The sequence below is a fragment of the Halichoeres trimaculatus genome, unplaced genomic scaffold (genome assembly GCF_033239565.1).
Source record: "Halichoeres trimaculatus isolate MK-OKI-2021-1 unplaced genomic scaffold, fHalTri1.1 fHalTri1_scaffold_22, whole genome shotgun sequence".
NCBI lineage: Eukaryota > Metazoa > Chordata > Actinopteri > Labriformes > Labridae > Halichoeres > Halichoeres trimaculatus.
Window position 1 is genome coordinate 6510125 of NW_027437200.1, and position 12681 is coordinate 6522805.

Genomic DNA, 12681 nt, shown 5'->3' on the forward strand with positions numbered 1-12681 from the left:
TGCTCTCCAAATGCCCGAAAGCAAATGAAAGTCGAGTACAGCTTTGTTTAGTGAAAAGCTCTGTCTGCCGTTTTGCTTCACTTTGGTGGGGGTTTTATCTCTCCGTGCTACATCCACTATCGTAGCAGCTCACGGTAGCTTCTTCCACTCGCTAATCGACACACAAAGTCACCTGCGCACTGGGTGCGATGTGATTGGCTGATACAAACTCTGAACTCTCCGCCCAGATAGGCCCAGCCAAAAGATCAAAATATAAACAGATGAGTGGGTTCGAGGTGTACACAGACACTGGCTCTCATGAAGTGACTATTGACCAGGATTTAAAAAGAAAATAAGAATTAAAAAAAACCCATCGGACTCTACCTTAACTTTAATGTATAAAAAAGATTCTTCAGTAGCAGTAAAATAAGTGTAGTGCGCCTCCCGGTAAAGATTATACCAATAGGTGGCAGCACTGAGCCCAGACATGCACATACGTAACCACAAAAGAAGAGGCGTGACGACGTCATTGGCCCGAGGTTGTCTAATAACCAAGATGGCGGCCACGATGTTGAGGTCGCTCTCTAAACTCGGACGTCCTTCAACAAAACTCATACTTAATAACAATTTACTGAGCCCCAGCTGCACTGTGCTGCAGAACAGGTAAGATAACAAAAAGGCGAGATGTGACACTTTGTGTGGACAATGGAGAGTCAGGGGAATACGCTTCAGCTCAAAATAAAAACGCTCTCAGGCATGTTAGCCTAATGCTAAATAAACCGACTGGGTTATTTTAATCTAATGTATCGATCTATAATTTGCGTTTGATTGAAAATCTTTGATGAAAAAAAACCCATAGAGTATGCATATTACTATTTTGTGAATGCCACTCTAAAGCACGCATTCTGAACGGATTAGCTGTGCTGCTGCTAACGTCAATCTTTAAGCTGTTAGCATTTTGGTTAACCACACTGTGTCAGTGTTTTTCTCTTTATTTATTGCGTATGTGACTTGGGTCAAACTAGGTAAATTTATTCTATTTTATTGTTTAATTATATGCGTATTTAAACAGTAATAAATAGAAGGCATTGAGTGGAAATGTCCTTTATTTTACTGACCCAGTGTGCGAGCTGTGTGTGTTTACAACTGTTGTACAACTCAGTGCATAACACAAGTCACAGCGGAAGTCACTGAAAGTGATATTTAATTGGCAGCTACAAGGGAGGTTACGCGTCTGATCCAAAACCCTCATAGCCGGGCTTCTCGAATCTGTTCTGGATTATGAAGGAGTGTCTGCACACTTACCGTTTTGGATTTGTGAAACTAAAAGAATAGTTGGATTAACTGCCCTTTTCTCACCTTTAGTTCCTTCATTTTTCAGATCAAAAGTAGTGGAACTGAGTCTTCTCAATCTTTTAACTACAAAAATACACAGTAACAATAAAATATGCTATTTTGCGGCATGTCAAGAAAACTTAAGACCTACTGTTGATATAAAACCCAAATATTTAGACCACATCAAGTCAGATATGAACCCAAACCCTTAGCACAAAACTATGTTTAGAAGATTCTGTTGACTTGCAAAAAGGATACAGCAGAAAGCTTGAGGTATAGGATCGAGATTGTGCATCCTTTGAGGCACTGCCCTTGAGCAAAAGACCTGTGTTAGAATCCAGACTGTGGCATCTATCCTGCATGTCACTCCCTATTTTTGGCCTGTTTCCTTCTCTATACAGTGTCCTGTTCTCTTTGATTGAAGACATAAAAACTTGAATGTATGACTCTATAAAATATCAAGATGTAGAGGTTGGGAGTAGTGTCTATTCTCATAACCCTCCAGAACAGCCAAATCAGAAGTTGCAGAGAAGATACCAACTCCAGCGTTCTTAGAATGAGCATTTCCTTCCATAAAATTCACCATTTATATCATGATTAGGACTTTTAAAGTCAAATAAAGTTTTCTTTTAACTATTCATCATGTTTTATAATTTGACAACTATTGGTGTTACAGTCAGATGAAGTTGCTCCAGTATGAGTCTCTCAGAAGAGTCTATTAGTCTATGTTGGCAGTTGAAGTGCATTCCTGAATCCAAACAGCAGCCAAACAAATTAGCTCAGAGCTTTCTTTCTGACGACATGCAGGTAGCGTGAGAAGTAGCTCAGACCTGGCACTGCTATGTTTGTGTTGGCGTAATTTGCAGTCTCTGTCAATCAGCCTGACGCCATGTTGAGAATGATTCTTATGTTTTGCTTTGTCTTATTTTACAGGCAGAAACAATGGCAGCCCGATGTGGAGTGGACAGAGCAGTTTGGTGGGGCTGTGATGTATCCCAGCACCATCACTGAGAAATGGGTCCCACCTCCATGGAATGGTAACATCAACACGGTCACATGTTCAGGGCTAAAAGGATTCTGGGTCTAATCTAGCCACATTTTTTAATTTAGCCTTTATTTATTCATGGTGACAGAAATATTTGGCTTTCAAGACAATGTCAACTCTAACAGCCTCTTCTGTAGTTTTAAATTTTCAGGTTTCATGAAATGAGTTTTAAATAATGTTTTTGAGTGTAATAATCTTTTGTTATATTTCCTACACATACCTGGATTATAATACTTGGATGCTGGATGAAATGGAATCATCTCGCTGCATCCAAATTTTTGTTCTTTTAAGAATAAATCATTTAGAAATAAACAAGAAACTAGTATCATGCTTTGAGAATTTGTTTAATCAAGAGTTTTAGGCCACCGTATTCTATTTGCACTGTTCTGCTTCTTAATATTTGCATGTTCTCTCTTAACCTGTCCTCTTTTGTTTTGTCCTTACAGACAAAGACCCCCCTGCAGAGAAGGAAGTCTCCAACCTGACCATTAACTTTGGTCCCCAGCACCCTGCAGCTCACGGCGTGCTGCGTCTTGTCCTGGAGCTCAGCGGAGAGTCTGTCAAGAAATGTGATCCCCACATCGGGCTGCTTCATCGCGGCACAGAGAAGCTCATCGAGTACAAGACTTACCTGCAGGTGCTTCACTGACTGCTCATCACAGTGCTGTCGTGTTCCAAAGAGCTGTTACTTTATCTTCAGGGGTCTTTTGGGAGCATATTCCTTTTTATTGTTGGGGGGATAAATAGAAATAGAAAATACTTTATTTATCCCCAAGGGAAAATTCAGGAAATGAAGAGATGCAAGGATAAAGGTTGTCAGCTTAGCTTACACTCATCAGGTGCTCGCATGAAAAGAAGCATTTGAAATCAGAGTGGTGCGTTGATGAGTTTCAGACTGGCCGTTTTGAAACAGAACAGTAGATGGTATCAAAGTTTATCCATATTTACTTAAATGGCACAGAACACACACTTCACGACCTCACAGTGTTAAAGCTACAGTAGATAATGAATATCCAAGAATGTGGTTCAAACAATCAGCCAGTGTCCTTTTACCCTGATTGAATTAACCTGATGGTTGAACCAAAAAATTATAAAGGATCTTTTGCAGCACAGATTGTTATAGTCCTGGGTCTTAATAAATCTGCCCGGGAGCAGGTTTGAGTTTATCCATCTGTTGCTATAGTAATTCAGCTTAACCTGAAACAAGTCTGACTGAGTATCCAGCTAACAGAGTTAGACAGAAACAGGCCTTGGTTTCTCATGCAGGACAATATTTGGCTCTAGATTTGTTTTATGACGATCATGGGAACTCTTAGAAAAGTGGTGGGCATTGCACCAGACCTGAAAGTCCCTTACTTCGAGAGCTTCAGTTCCTCTTCTTTAACCGTGCAGGCTCTGCCCTACTTTGACCGTCTGGACTACGTTTCCATGATGTGTAATGAGGAAGCCTATTCTTTGGCTGTGGAGAAACTGCTCAACATCCAAGCTCCGCCTCGTGCCCAGTGGATCAGAGGTGAGAAATAGAGACTGTCTGAGTTTCTGCTTAGTGTACAATCAAAGCATTTTTCTGCACTGTTGTATTTCAGTTTCAGTCAAACAGAACTGTGATTATCAGAATTCAGGATGTTAAGGAAAACAGCTGGAACACAGAGTTTTCTTTGTGTGGGATCATCATGACATATGGCACTTGGTGGCTGCACTGTAGCTGTCTGATACTTTAAATCACAAGACATTCTGAAAACTCAGTCTTTGGGTAAAGACTATGTAACCCCAAAAGATTCATATTTAAATAAATAAAAACAACATTGGCCAAGTGGTTATGATGAAAAACAACATTGTGGAAAAGAACATTATGAAATAAAAGTTGACTTTGTAAAAAAAAAATGATGATAATAATTTTCTTAAAGCTATAGTAAATAAAAAGTCATTGCTTTTAAAAGTATAAAATTGTCAAAATCATGAAATATTTAGTTATGATAATTTGATATGGAAGAATAATAAAACATATTACATAATAATTTGCTTTTTTTTTCAATTTAATGGCCATATTATGTATTTGTCTGTTATTTATCAAATTGGTATTTATTTCAAAATATTTTTTTATTTATTTATTTAATAATGAATCTTTTGGGGTTAGGTAATAGACAGCCACATTGATGCTATCACCATGATGTTCAATTTCCTCTTTGTTGTGATTGTAGTTCTGTACGGTGAGCTGACTCGCATCCTGAACCACATCATGGCCATCACTACACACGCCCTCGACATCGGTGCCATGACCCCGTTCTTCTGGATGTTTGAGGAGAGAGAGAAGGTCAGGAGTGCTGCCTTGTGGTGTCACTTCTGTTTTTTTCCTGTAGCCCAGAAAAAGTTTGTCCTCCTGTTTTAGAGTGCTTTTATTTTTATTTTGTTGAGTAACATTTCATCATCATCACAGAAAACAGCAGATTTCCCCAGTTTTTCTGTGACAGTTCCTTGTTTAATTCTTTTTTGGACTTCTGTGTCAGCTCTTGCTCAGTGAATTTTTCAGCACAGGTGGCTAAACAGGCCAATGTGACGTCCTGCTATTGATTCTGTTTCATTGGTGCCACAGATTTAGATCTGACCTGTTTTAAAGAGGTCTCGAGTTAATTTGGTGGTTGTTTGTGACTGTATTAGTTACACCAAGCTATACCAGTAAACTAAAGCTAGTGTTTATGTTTTTGTTTTTAGTTTATCAGTCTCAGAGCAGACCCATGTGGTCACAACATGAAGACTCAGAGATTTTAATTTAATGACCTCATAAACAGATCAGGTCAATAACTGTAGAGTGGATTAACTTTCTACTTTTGATTCTTGAAGTCTTGTAACATTTTCCCGTGTCTCCTTGCAGATGTTTGAGTTTTATGAGCGAGTGTCTGGAGCCAGAATGCACGCTGCGTACGTCAGACCTGGTGGTGTCCATCAGGTGAGAGATTTCCTCCCTGTGCTTGTCTTGTTTGATTAATGCTTCTAAAGTGAGACGTTAAGTTTGAGACAGATTTAAATCATGTTCCAGGATTTGCCTCTTGGCCTGATGGACGACATCTACGAGTGGTGCAAGAATTTCTCCATCAGAATCGATGAAGTAGAAGAGGTGAGTGCCTTTATTGAGTCTCTGGAAGCTTGAGCAGCAATCTGCGATGAAATGTAAGTGAACACAGGTTTGTTTTGCTCTTTTCCTGCAGATGTTGACCAACAATCGTATTTGGAAGAATCGTACAGTTGATATCGGGGTGGTGTCTGCTGAAGATGCTCTCAACTATGGATTCAGGTAGAGAGAAACCTTCTTATGATACAGACAGAAATTTAAACACTTCGACATTTTGGGCCTTTTGAATGATCTGAAAGAAAGGTTTTTCTTAGACAGAGCATGTGAGTGGAGAGAATTCCCGCTCCTCACTCCTAAAGGTGTCCACCTCTGTCGCTCCCCTCCCCCCCGTGCTGCTCTGCGTATGACTGCTCAGCCCTCAACCAAGATTGCATCCCTCCATGCTAGCTCCAAAACACATGTTTTGACTCTGATTCTGTGCTAGGTTCGGGCATGCTTTAGACTCGTGATGCGAGTGGTAACAGAGAGAAACTGGAGCAGGACAGCACCTCACTCTGCCTTCTCATTTCCGAAAAAAGAAAAGAGTTGTATTACTTGAAATGTTTAAGCAGGTCACTAACTCTCTCCTCTTCTTCCAAAACCAGTGGAGTGATGCTGCGAGGATCCGGCATCAAGTGGGACCTTAGGAAGTCCCAGCCTTACGACAAATATGACGAAGTAGAGTTCGACGTCCCCATCGGGAGCAATGGAGACTGCTACGACAGGTAAAAGTCCAGCACATGGTTGTTATCATCGCTTTTTTTGGTATTGTTTTCTTTAAACCAACATTCATGGTGTGACATGAGATCACTTCCTCTCATGTTCATTTCGACATTTCTCAGCCAGTAGCTGCAGCCTGTTGGTGAGCAGGCGTGACCACATATTTTCATGTGGGTTGATATGATGGATGTGAAGATTCGCGTCATGTGTGGGTGAAATGGTTCATGAGAAAGGCCCCAGGTTTTCAAATGCTTACATCTTTAGTCATGAACTTAAACACATCAGTCACAAGTTTCCATTCTTTGAAAGACTGCAGAGTCTGAGGATTTTAGTTCCTTAAATCAAACACAACTTGAGATTTGAAAAGAGAAGAAAATTTACATTTGCTGTCTTTGAAGTCAAATTAGAATGTATCGAAAATAATGGTAGTGGAAACACAATGGAGTACAGTCGAAGTCATCACCTACTACTTCTGTTTGACCTGCTTTATTTAAGATGGGGATACACAGCGCTACCTGTCACGTTGTTAAAACTCTAAGTCATTGTTGGTACACAGCTACAGCTCTCTGATTCTGACTTATCTTTTGTAAAAACAAACAAACAAACAAAAAATTAAATGGAGCAGTCTGTCCACTCAATGCTGTTTTGATGAGATGCAGTAAAACTCTTCACCTGTGGTCTTTGTGTTTATTAATTTTCACTGGTTTCCTGATGTGTGTGTGTGCGTGTGTGGGGTCCAGGTATCTATGCAGAGTGGAGGAGATGAGACAGTCCCTGCGGATCATGCTCCAGGCGCTCAACAAGATGCCAGAAGGAGAGATTAAGGTGGATGACGCCAAGGTGGCCCCACCCAAGAGGTCTGAGATGAAGGTGAGCTCAGACTGTGAGACTCTGTCAGATGGTCCTGTAATGCCCACCAGCTGTTCACACTTAAAGATGTTGAACCCTATTTCATCGGCTGGGTTTCCTCCTTGCTTCATCCCTGTTGGCTTTTTAATTAAATTTCAGTGGTGTCACTAATTTGTCTTCAAACAGCCATCTTGAAAGAATTAGGCGAGCAGAGCTATCTTTAAGTTGGTTCCCCTGAAGGCTTCAGATCACCTCTGAGTCACCTCAGAATTAGTTTTTAAAATGTATATTTAAGTCAGCAGTCACAGACTAGACTCTCTTTAAACTTGCATTTTGATTGTTATCATTTGCATAAAAATTAGAATTTGCATCAGGCAGCATCAAGGTACCAGTTTTTCACAGGTGCAGTTTTCTTGCAGTTGAAGATATGATCAGCTCAAATATCTGTTGGAAAAGAGACCTTAAAAATAGCAATTTCAATCCAAGCGTAATTTAACTGATATAAAAAATAGAGGAAGAGCTTCACAGATGGAATTGTGTTGATTACAGTTGTGCTGTTTCACAACAGCTTTAATGTGTTCTTCATCTGCCAGGAGGAAGTTAAACAGGCTGACTCAGAATGTCAAACATTTCCATCACTCTGCAGATTAGATGTAGATTTATGACAGCAAGCTCTGCATGAACAAAGGCCAGCTTCTAGAAACCAACCATATCAAACACCTGATCGAAATTTGAAGACCAGTTGAAAAATTGCAAGAATTTACATCTTGCACTGTTGGATCTTAGGTTTTTTAAGTAGAGTTTCAAAATACAAAGAGAAGACACGGGGTGAGACAAAAATAATATTTGTGTAAATAACAAAGTGTATCAACAGCAGATCACAAGTTTAAGAGCATGTCTCAAAAAAAACCATAAACATCAAAAAACTTTCCAGGAGGTAAGTTGCCCCAAGTGGTGAAGATGTAATGTTCATGGAGGATCATCCACTGTCTCCCCAAATGTTGTCAGAGTGATTTAGATCAAGGGAACAGGCAGGATGGTCCCATAGAGTGAGCTGATTCCTCTGGAAGATGTCCTTTGTCAGGCAACTATTGTGACCTGCAGCGTTGTCCTGTTGAAAAACCCAGTCATTCCCACACAGACCAGGGCCCTCAGTCATGAAGGAGGCCCTCTGCAACATCTCCACATATCAAGTCGCCATTTGACACCCCTGACCAACCTGAAGCTCCAATGGTCCATTGAAGGAAAAAGCCCCCAGATCATGATGGCGCCCGCTTCACTGTGCTGCCATGAAAACATCTCTGGTGGGATCTCCTCATCATGTCAGCAACGTTGAAGCCATTAGATTTTGAGGTTCAATTTTGTCTCCTCAGAAAATGAAACTTTCTTTCACCTTTGGTGCTCTCTTTCAAAGTAAAAACAGGTAATGTAGCGGCATGTTAGGACACAAAGCTTCTGAAGACGTGCTTTGTTCTTGAAACCCTTCTCACACAAATGTCGGCTGATGGTTGTTGGGCTACACTCAGCACCTTTGGTCGAGGATCGTCCCATGTCTCGACAGACAGACTATCAAATCCTCCAGCTCAGTGCCGGTGAAAGTTTTTCTACCACTTGACTTCTTAAGTAACCCTCAGGATCTTTGAAGAAATTCTTTCAGGTATTCAGGTTGAATAAATTGAAAATGACTGTCTCCACCCTGAAAACCAGACAATAACTGACATTGAATCCACATTTTTGAGCAGATGTGATCTTTTAAAGGCTGTGGTCTTTTTTGCAATTTGAAACTCTACTTAAAATCTCTTTAAGATCCAACAGTGCAAAATGGAAATTCATGCGATTTTTCATCTGGTCTTCAAAAATTGATCAGGTGTGTTTGTATGACAGCAGCTGCATGTTATCAGTCAGGGGACACAGACTTTGCATATACAGGAATCAGTTCACTGTGTTTTAAACAGAGTCATGGGAGCGTGACATGTTTGAGTTAATTCTTCTCTTTTAAATCACACATCTGTAACTGATGAAAAGGATCAAATCTTCTGACTTTATCTAAGCCCCAACATCTTATGTGTTTCTCACCTCAGATGTCCATGGAGTCACTGATCCACCACTTTAAACTGTACACAGAGGGCTACCAGGTTCCTCCAGGGGCCACGTACACAGCTGTGGAGGCACCCAAGGTAAGACTCATGTGTTTATCATTGAAATATTAAAGTAAATTGTCTTAAGATGGTTTAATAGACTCCAAACTTTATCATAATCATTTATCCCCACAAACAACAATCCAACTTTATTAAGTACTCTGTTGATCCTCAGTATACACGAGGTTTCCCAGCCCTAATTAATTACGAAGCCTTTGTAGGCCTTCTGGGACTTGTTGTGATGTAATATGCTTACTAAAGTGTGTGTTTTTGTGTGTGTGTGTGTGTGTGTGTGTGTGTGTGTGTGTGTGTGTGTGTGTGTGTGTGTGTGTGTGTGTGTGTGTGTGTGTGTGTGTGTGTGTGTGTGTGTGTGTGTGTGTGTGTGTGTGTGTGTGTGTGGCTTGCAGGGAGAGTTTGGTGTTTATTTGGTATCAGACGGCTCCAGCAGACCCTATCGCTGCAAGATCAAAGCCCCTGGATTCGCTCACTTGGTACACACTCCAAACTTCACAAAACACTGTGAAATATTCAAAACACAGGCGATCAATTATTCAGCGTGTTTAACGGCTTGTCCTCAAGGCTACTTTAACTTCATTAAATATATTTTCTCAAGCACTATAGAAGCAGTTTTACCAGCATACATAACTCTCCCTCCCCCACCTCCCTCCTTCCTGTTGGTCTCTGAGCTCATGGGTAAATGAATGTTCAACACAGTCGGTGGAATTTTGTCCGCCAGGCTGAAAATGTCTTTAAAGCAGCACAAACAAACTGTTAGAATTGTAAGTGCATTGACTGGAGGCTGTAATCTCAGAGTATGAATATTCACTTTGATAAGCGCTCATCTGAAAGGCTGTTATTAATAAATGTTTTCTTCTTTCCAGGCTGGTTTGGATAAAATGGCCAAAGGACACATGCTCGCTGACGTTGTTGCTATTATTGGTAAGAAGTTGAATTATTCACTCATCAAACTTTAGAGCTAAAGTTGTTAGTAGCCAGATTTTTTTCTTCTACAGTAATTGTAACATTTAATCCTGCAGCCTCTGTGCGTTACAGTCTGGATGCCTTTATTAGGACTGAGCACTTTACACTCCCTCCCTCACATGCAGCAGCGATCACTGATGCTAAAAGAACTGCAGTTTTTAATACTTCTGCATGAGCAGCTGTGGCTCAAGTGTCGAGTATCCTTGAGTAAGACGTTGAACCCAAAATTGCTCTCGCTGTGGTTCAGCGGTGTGTGAACGTGCATGAATGAGCTGAGCTAATATGATGGTCCCTTAGTGTCACAGCCCTGCCATCAGGGGTGGATGAGGCTGGTGGTGTAAAATGCTTTTAGTGATCACAAGGACGAGGTAGGTGCCTCATACAGCGCATCCAGAAAGCATACACAGGCTTCAGTTTTTCCACATTTTTTTATGTTTCAGCCTTATTAAAATAAAAAGCTAAGACATCACATGTTCATAAGTATTCACAGCCTTTGCTCAGTCCTTTATTTAAGCACCTTTGGCAGCATTTACAGCCTCAAGTCTTTTTGAATATGATGCCACAAGCTTGGTTCACCTCTCTTTGGGCAGTTTGGTCCATTCCTCTTTGCAGCACCTCTCAAGCTCCATCAGGTTGGATGGGGATCGTCAGATCTCTCCAGAGATGTTTGATTAGATCCCACTCTGGGCTCTGGCTGGTTCACTCAAGGACTTTCACAGAGTCGTCCTGAAGTCACTCCTTTGACATTTGGCTGTGGTCTTGGGGTCGTCATCCTGTTGAAAGATGAACCGACGCCACAGTCTGAAGTCCAAAGTGCTCTGGAGCAGGTTTTTATCCAGGATGTCTCTGTACGTTGCTGCTTTTTCTTAATCCTGACTGGTCTCCCGGTTCCTGCTGCTGAAAAACATCCCCACAGCATGAAGCTGACACCACCATTCTTGACTGTAGGGATGGTATGGTCCAGGTGATGAGTGGTGCCTGGTTTCCTCCAAACATGACGCCAAAGAGTTTAATCTTTGTCTCATCAGAGCAGAGACTTTTCTGTCTAATGGTCTGAGAGTCCTTCAGGGGCCTTTTAGCAAACTCCAGGTGGGCTGCCATGAGCCTTTACTAAAGAGTGGCTTCTGTCTGGTCACTCTACCATACAGGTCTGATAGGTGGACTTCTGCGGATATGTGTTACCCTTCTAGAAGCTTCTCCTCTTTCCACAGAGGACCACTCTGTAGTGGCTCTGACAGAATGACCATCAGGTTATAGGTCACCTCCCTGACTTAAGTTCCTCCCTCCCCTGTTCGCTCAGTTTAGACAAGGGTCCAGCTCTAGGAAGAGTCCTGGTGGTTCTGAACTTCTTCCACAGATGATTGAGGTTAATGTGCTCGTCAGGACCTTCAAAGCAACAGAAATGCTGTTGGACCTTACTCCAGATTTATGCCTAAATATACTCTAGTCCTGGGGGTCTTCTGACAATTCTATTGACTTCACACTTGGTTTGTGCTCTGACATGCTCTGTCACCTGTGGGACCTTATATAGACAGGTGTGTGCCTTTCCAAATCATGTCCAGTCAACTGAATTTTCAACAAGTGGACTCCAATGAAGCTGTAGGAACAAACAGGATGCTCCAACTTTGAGCTTTGTGGTAAAGGCTCAGAATACTTGTGTACTTGTCTTGTCTTATTTTTGGGTTTCATGTTTTTAGACAGGGGATGGACACTGCTCTTTAGTGTGAAATGCACCTAGTTTCAACAATTCTGCAGAACAAAGAGGCACCTCTAAGCTCCAGCTTAATCATTTATATTAATTAGACTTCAACTGTGGCAAATGTAACTCCCTCATAAGCACATGAGCCTTATGTTTGTTTTTAAAAAAAATCCTTCATCACAAACAGCAGCGCTAACAGCCACCTGCAGTCAGAGTGAAATTCATACCACCAGCTGAACTTGGTGGTCAGCGTGCTGCAGTATTTTGAGGTGATGTCATGCTCAAACTGTGTCGTGGTTGTGACAACAATAGGAGCGCGCAGTCTGTGGCTTAACCTGAATGCTCACACTTTTTCAAGTGAAGAGATATATTTCTTTCTCACACAAGCTGCTCGGCTTGCTCCTGAGAGGAAGCTCTGTTTTCACTTGTATCACATTTGCCATGACTTGAATTCACAGTAATCTGAACATAATCGCTTCATCAGTACATGGACAGATTTGGGCTCCCTCAGGAAGAGGGTGAATGCTTTTTTTTAGAGGAGATACTGAGTCTCTTCTCCTTCATCCCACAGGTACCCAGGATATCGTGTTTGGAGAGGTGGACCGTTAACGTGAAACTGCTTACCTGTTTGTTCCCCGAAGAGGAGGATTCAACTTCTCCATCACTCATCTGTTAGTCAGATCCTCTTCCTGTTCACAGTTTTTGACAGATGACTCTGCGTATAATCAGAGATGTACAATGTCCAAATAACCCTAATAAATATTTTATGACCGAACAAAGCGTTTGTGCTTTTCACTGGCTCGAAGTTGCTTCAGAGTACTTATTT

At 41.3% G+C, this 12681-nt stretch overlaps 1 protein-coding gene across 1 annotated transcript; it reads left to right on the forward strand.

The window, feature by feature from the left end:
* Positions 1-484: 484 nt before the first annotated feature.
* Positions 485-12625, forward strand: ndufs2 (NADH:ubiquinone oxidoreductase core subunit S2). The gene is made up of 14 exons (XM_074698861.1): positions 485-642; positions 2248-2351; positions 2806-2996; positions 3752-3872; positions 4561-4673; positions 5232-5306; positions 5397-5474; positions 5566-5651; positions 6074-6193; positions 6929-7058; positions 9119-9214; positions 9583-9666; positions 10057-10114; positions 12427-12625. Exons 1-14 carry the CDS (start codon positions 536-538, stop codon positions 12462-12464), a joined length of 1401 nt encoding a protein of 466 aa, XP_074554962.1. The 5' UTR covers positions 485-535; the 3' UTR covers positions 12465-12625.
* The last annotated feature ends 56 nt before the right edge of the window (positions 12626-12681 follow it).

Excerpts from the sequence above, each read along its gene's own strand:
- ndufs2 (XM_074698861.1), top strand. The coding sequence starts at position 536 with ATGGCGGCCACGATGTTGAGGTCGCTCTCTAAACTCGGACGTCCTTCA. Across the intron at positions 5,475-5,565 it reads GAATCGATGAAGTAGAAGAG|ATGTTGACCAACAATCGTAT; the intron begins GTGAGTGCCTTT and ends CTTTTCCTGCAG. Across the intron at positions 9,667-10,056 it reads CCCCTGGATTCGCTCACTTG|GCTGGTTTGGATAAAATGGC; the intron begins GTACACACTCCA and ends TCTTCTTTCCAG.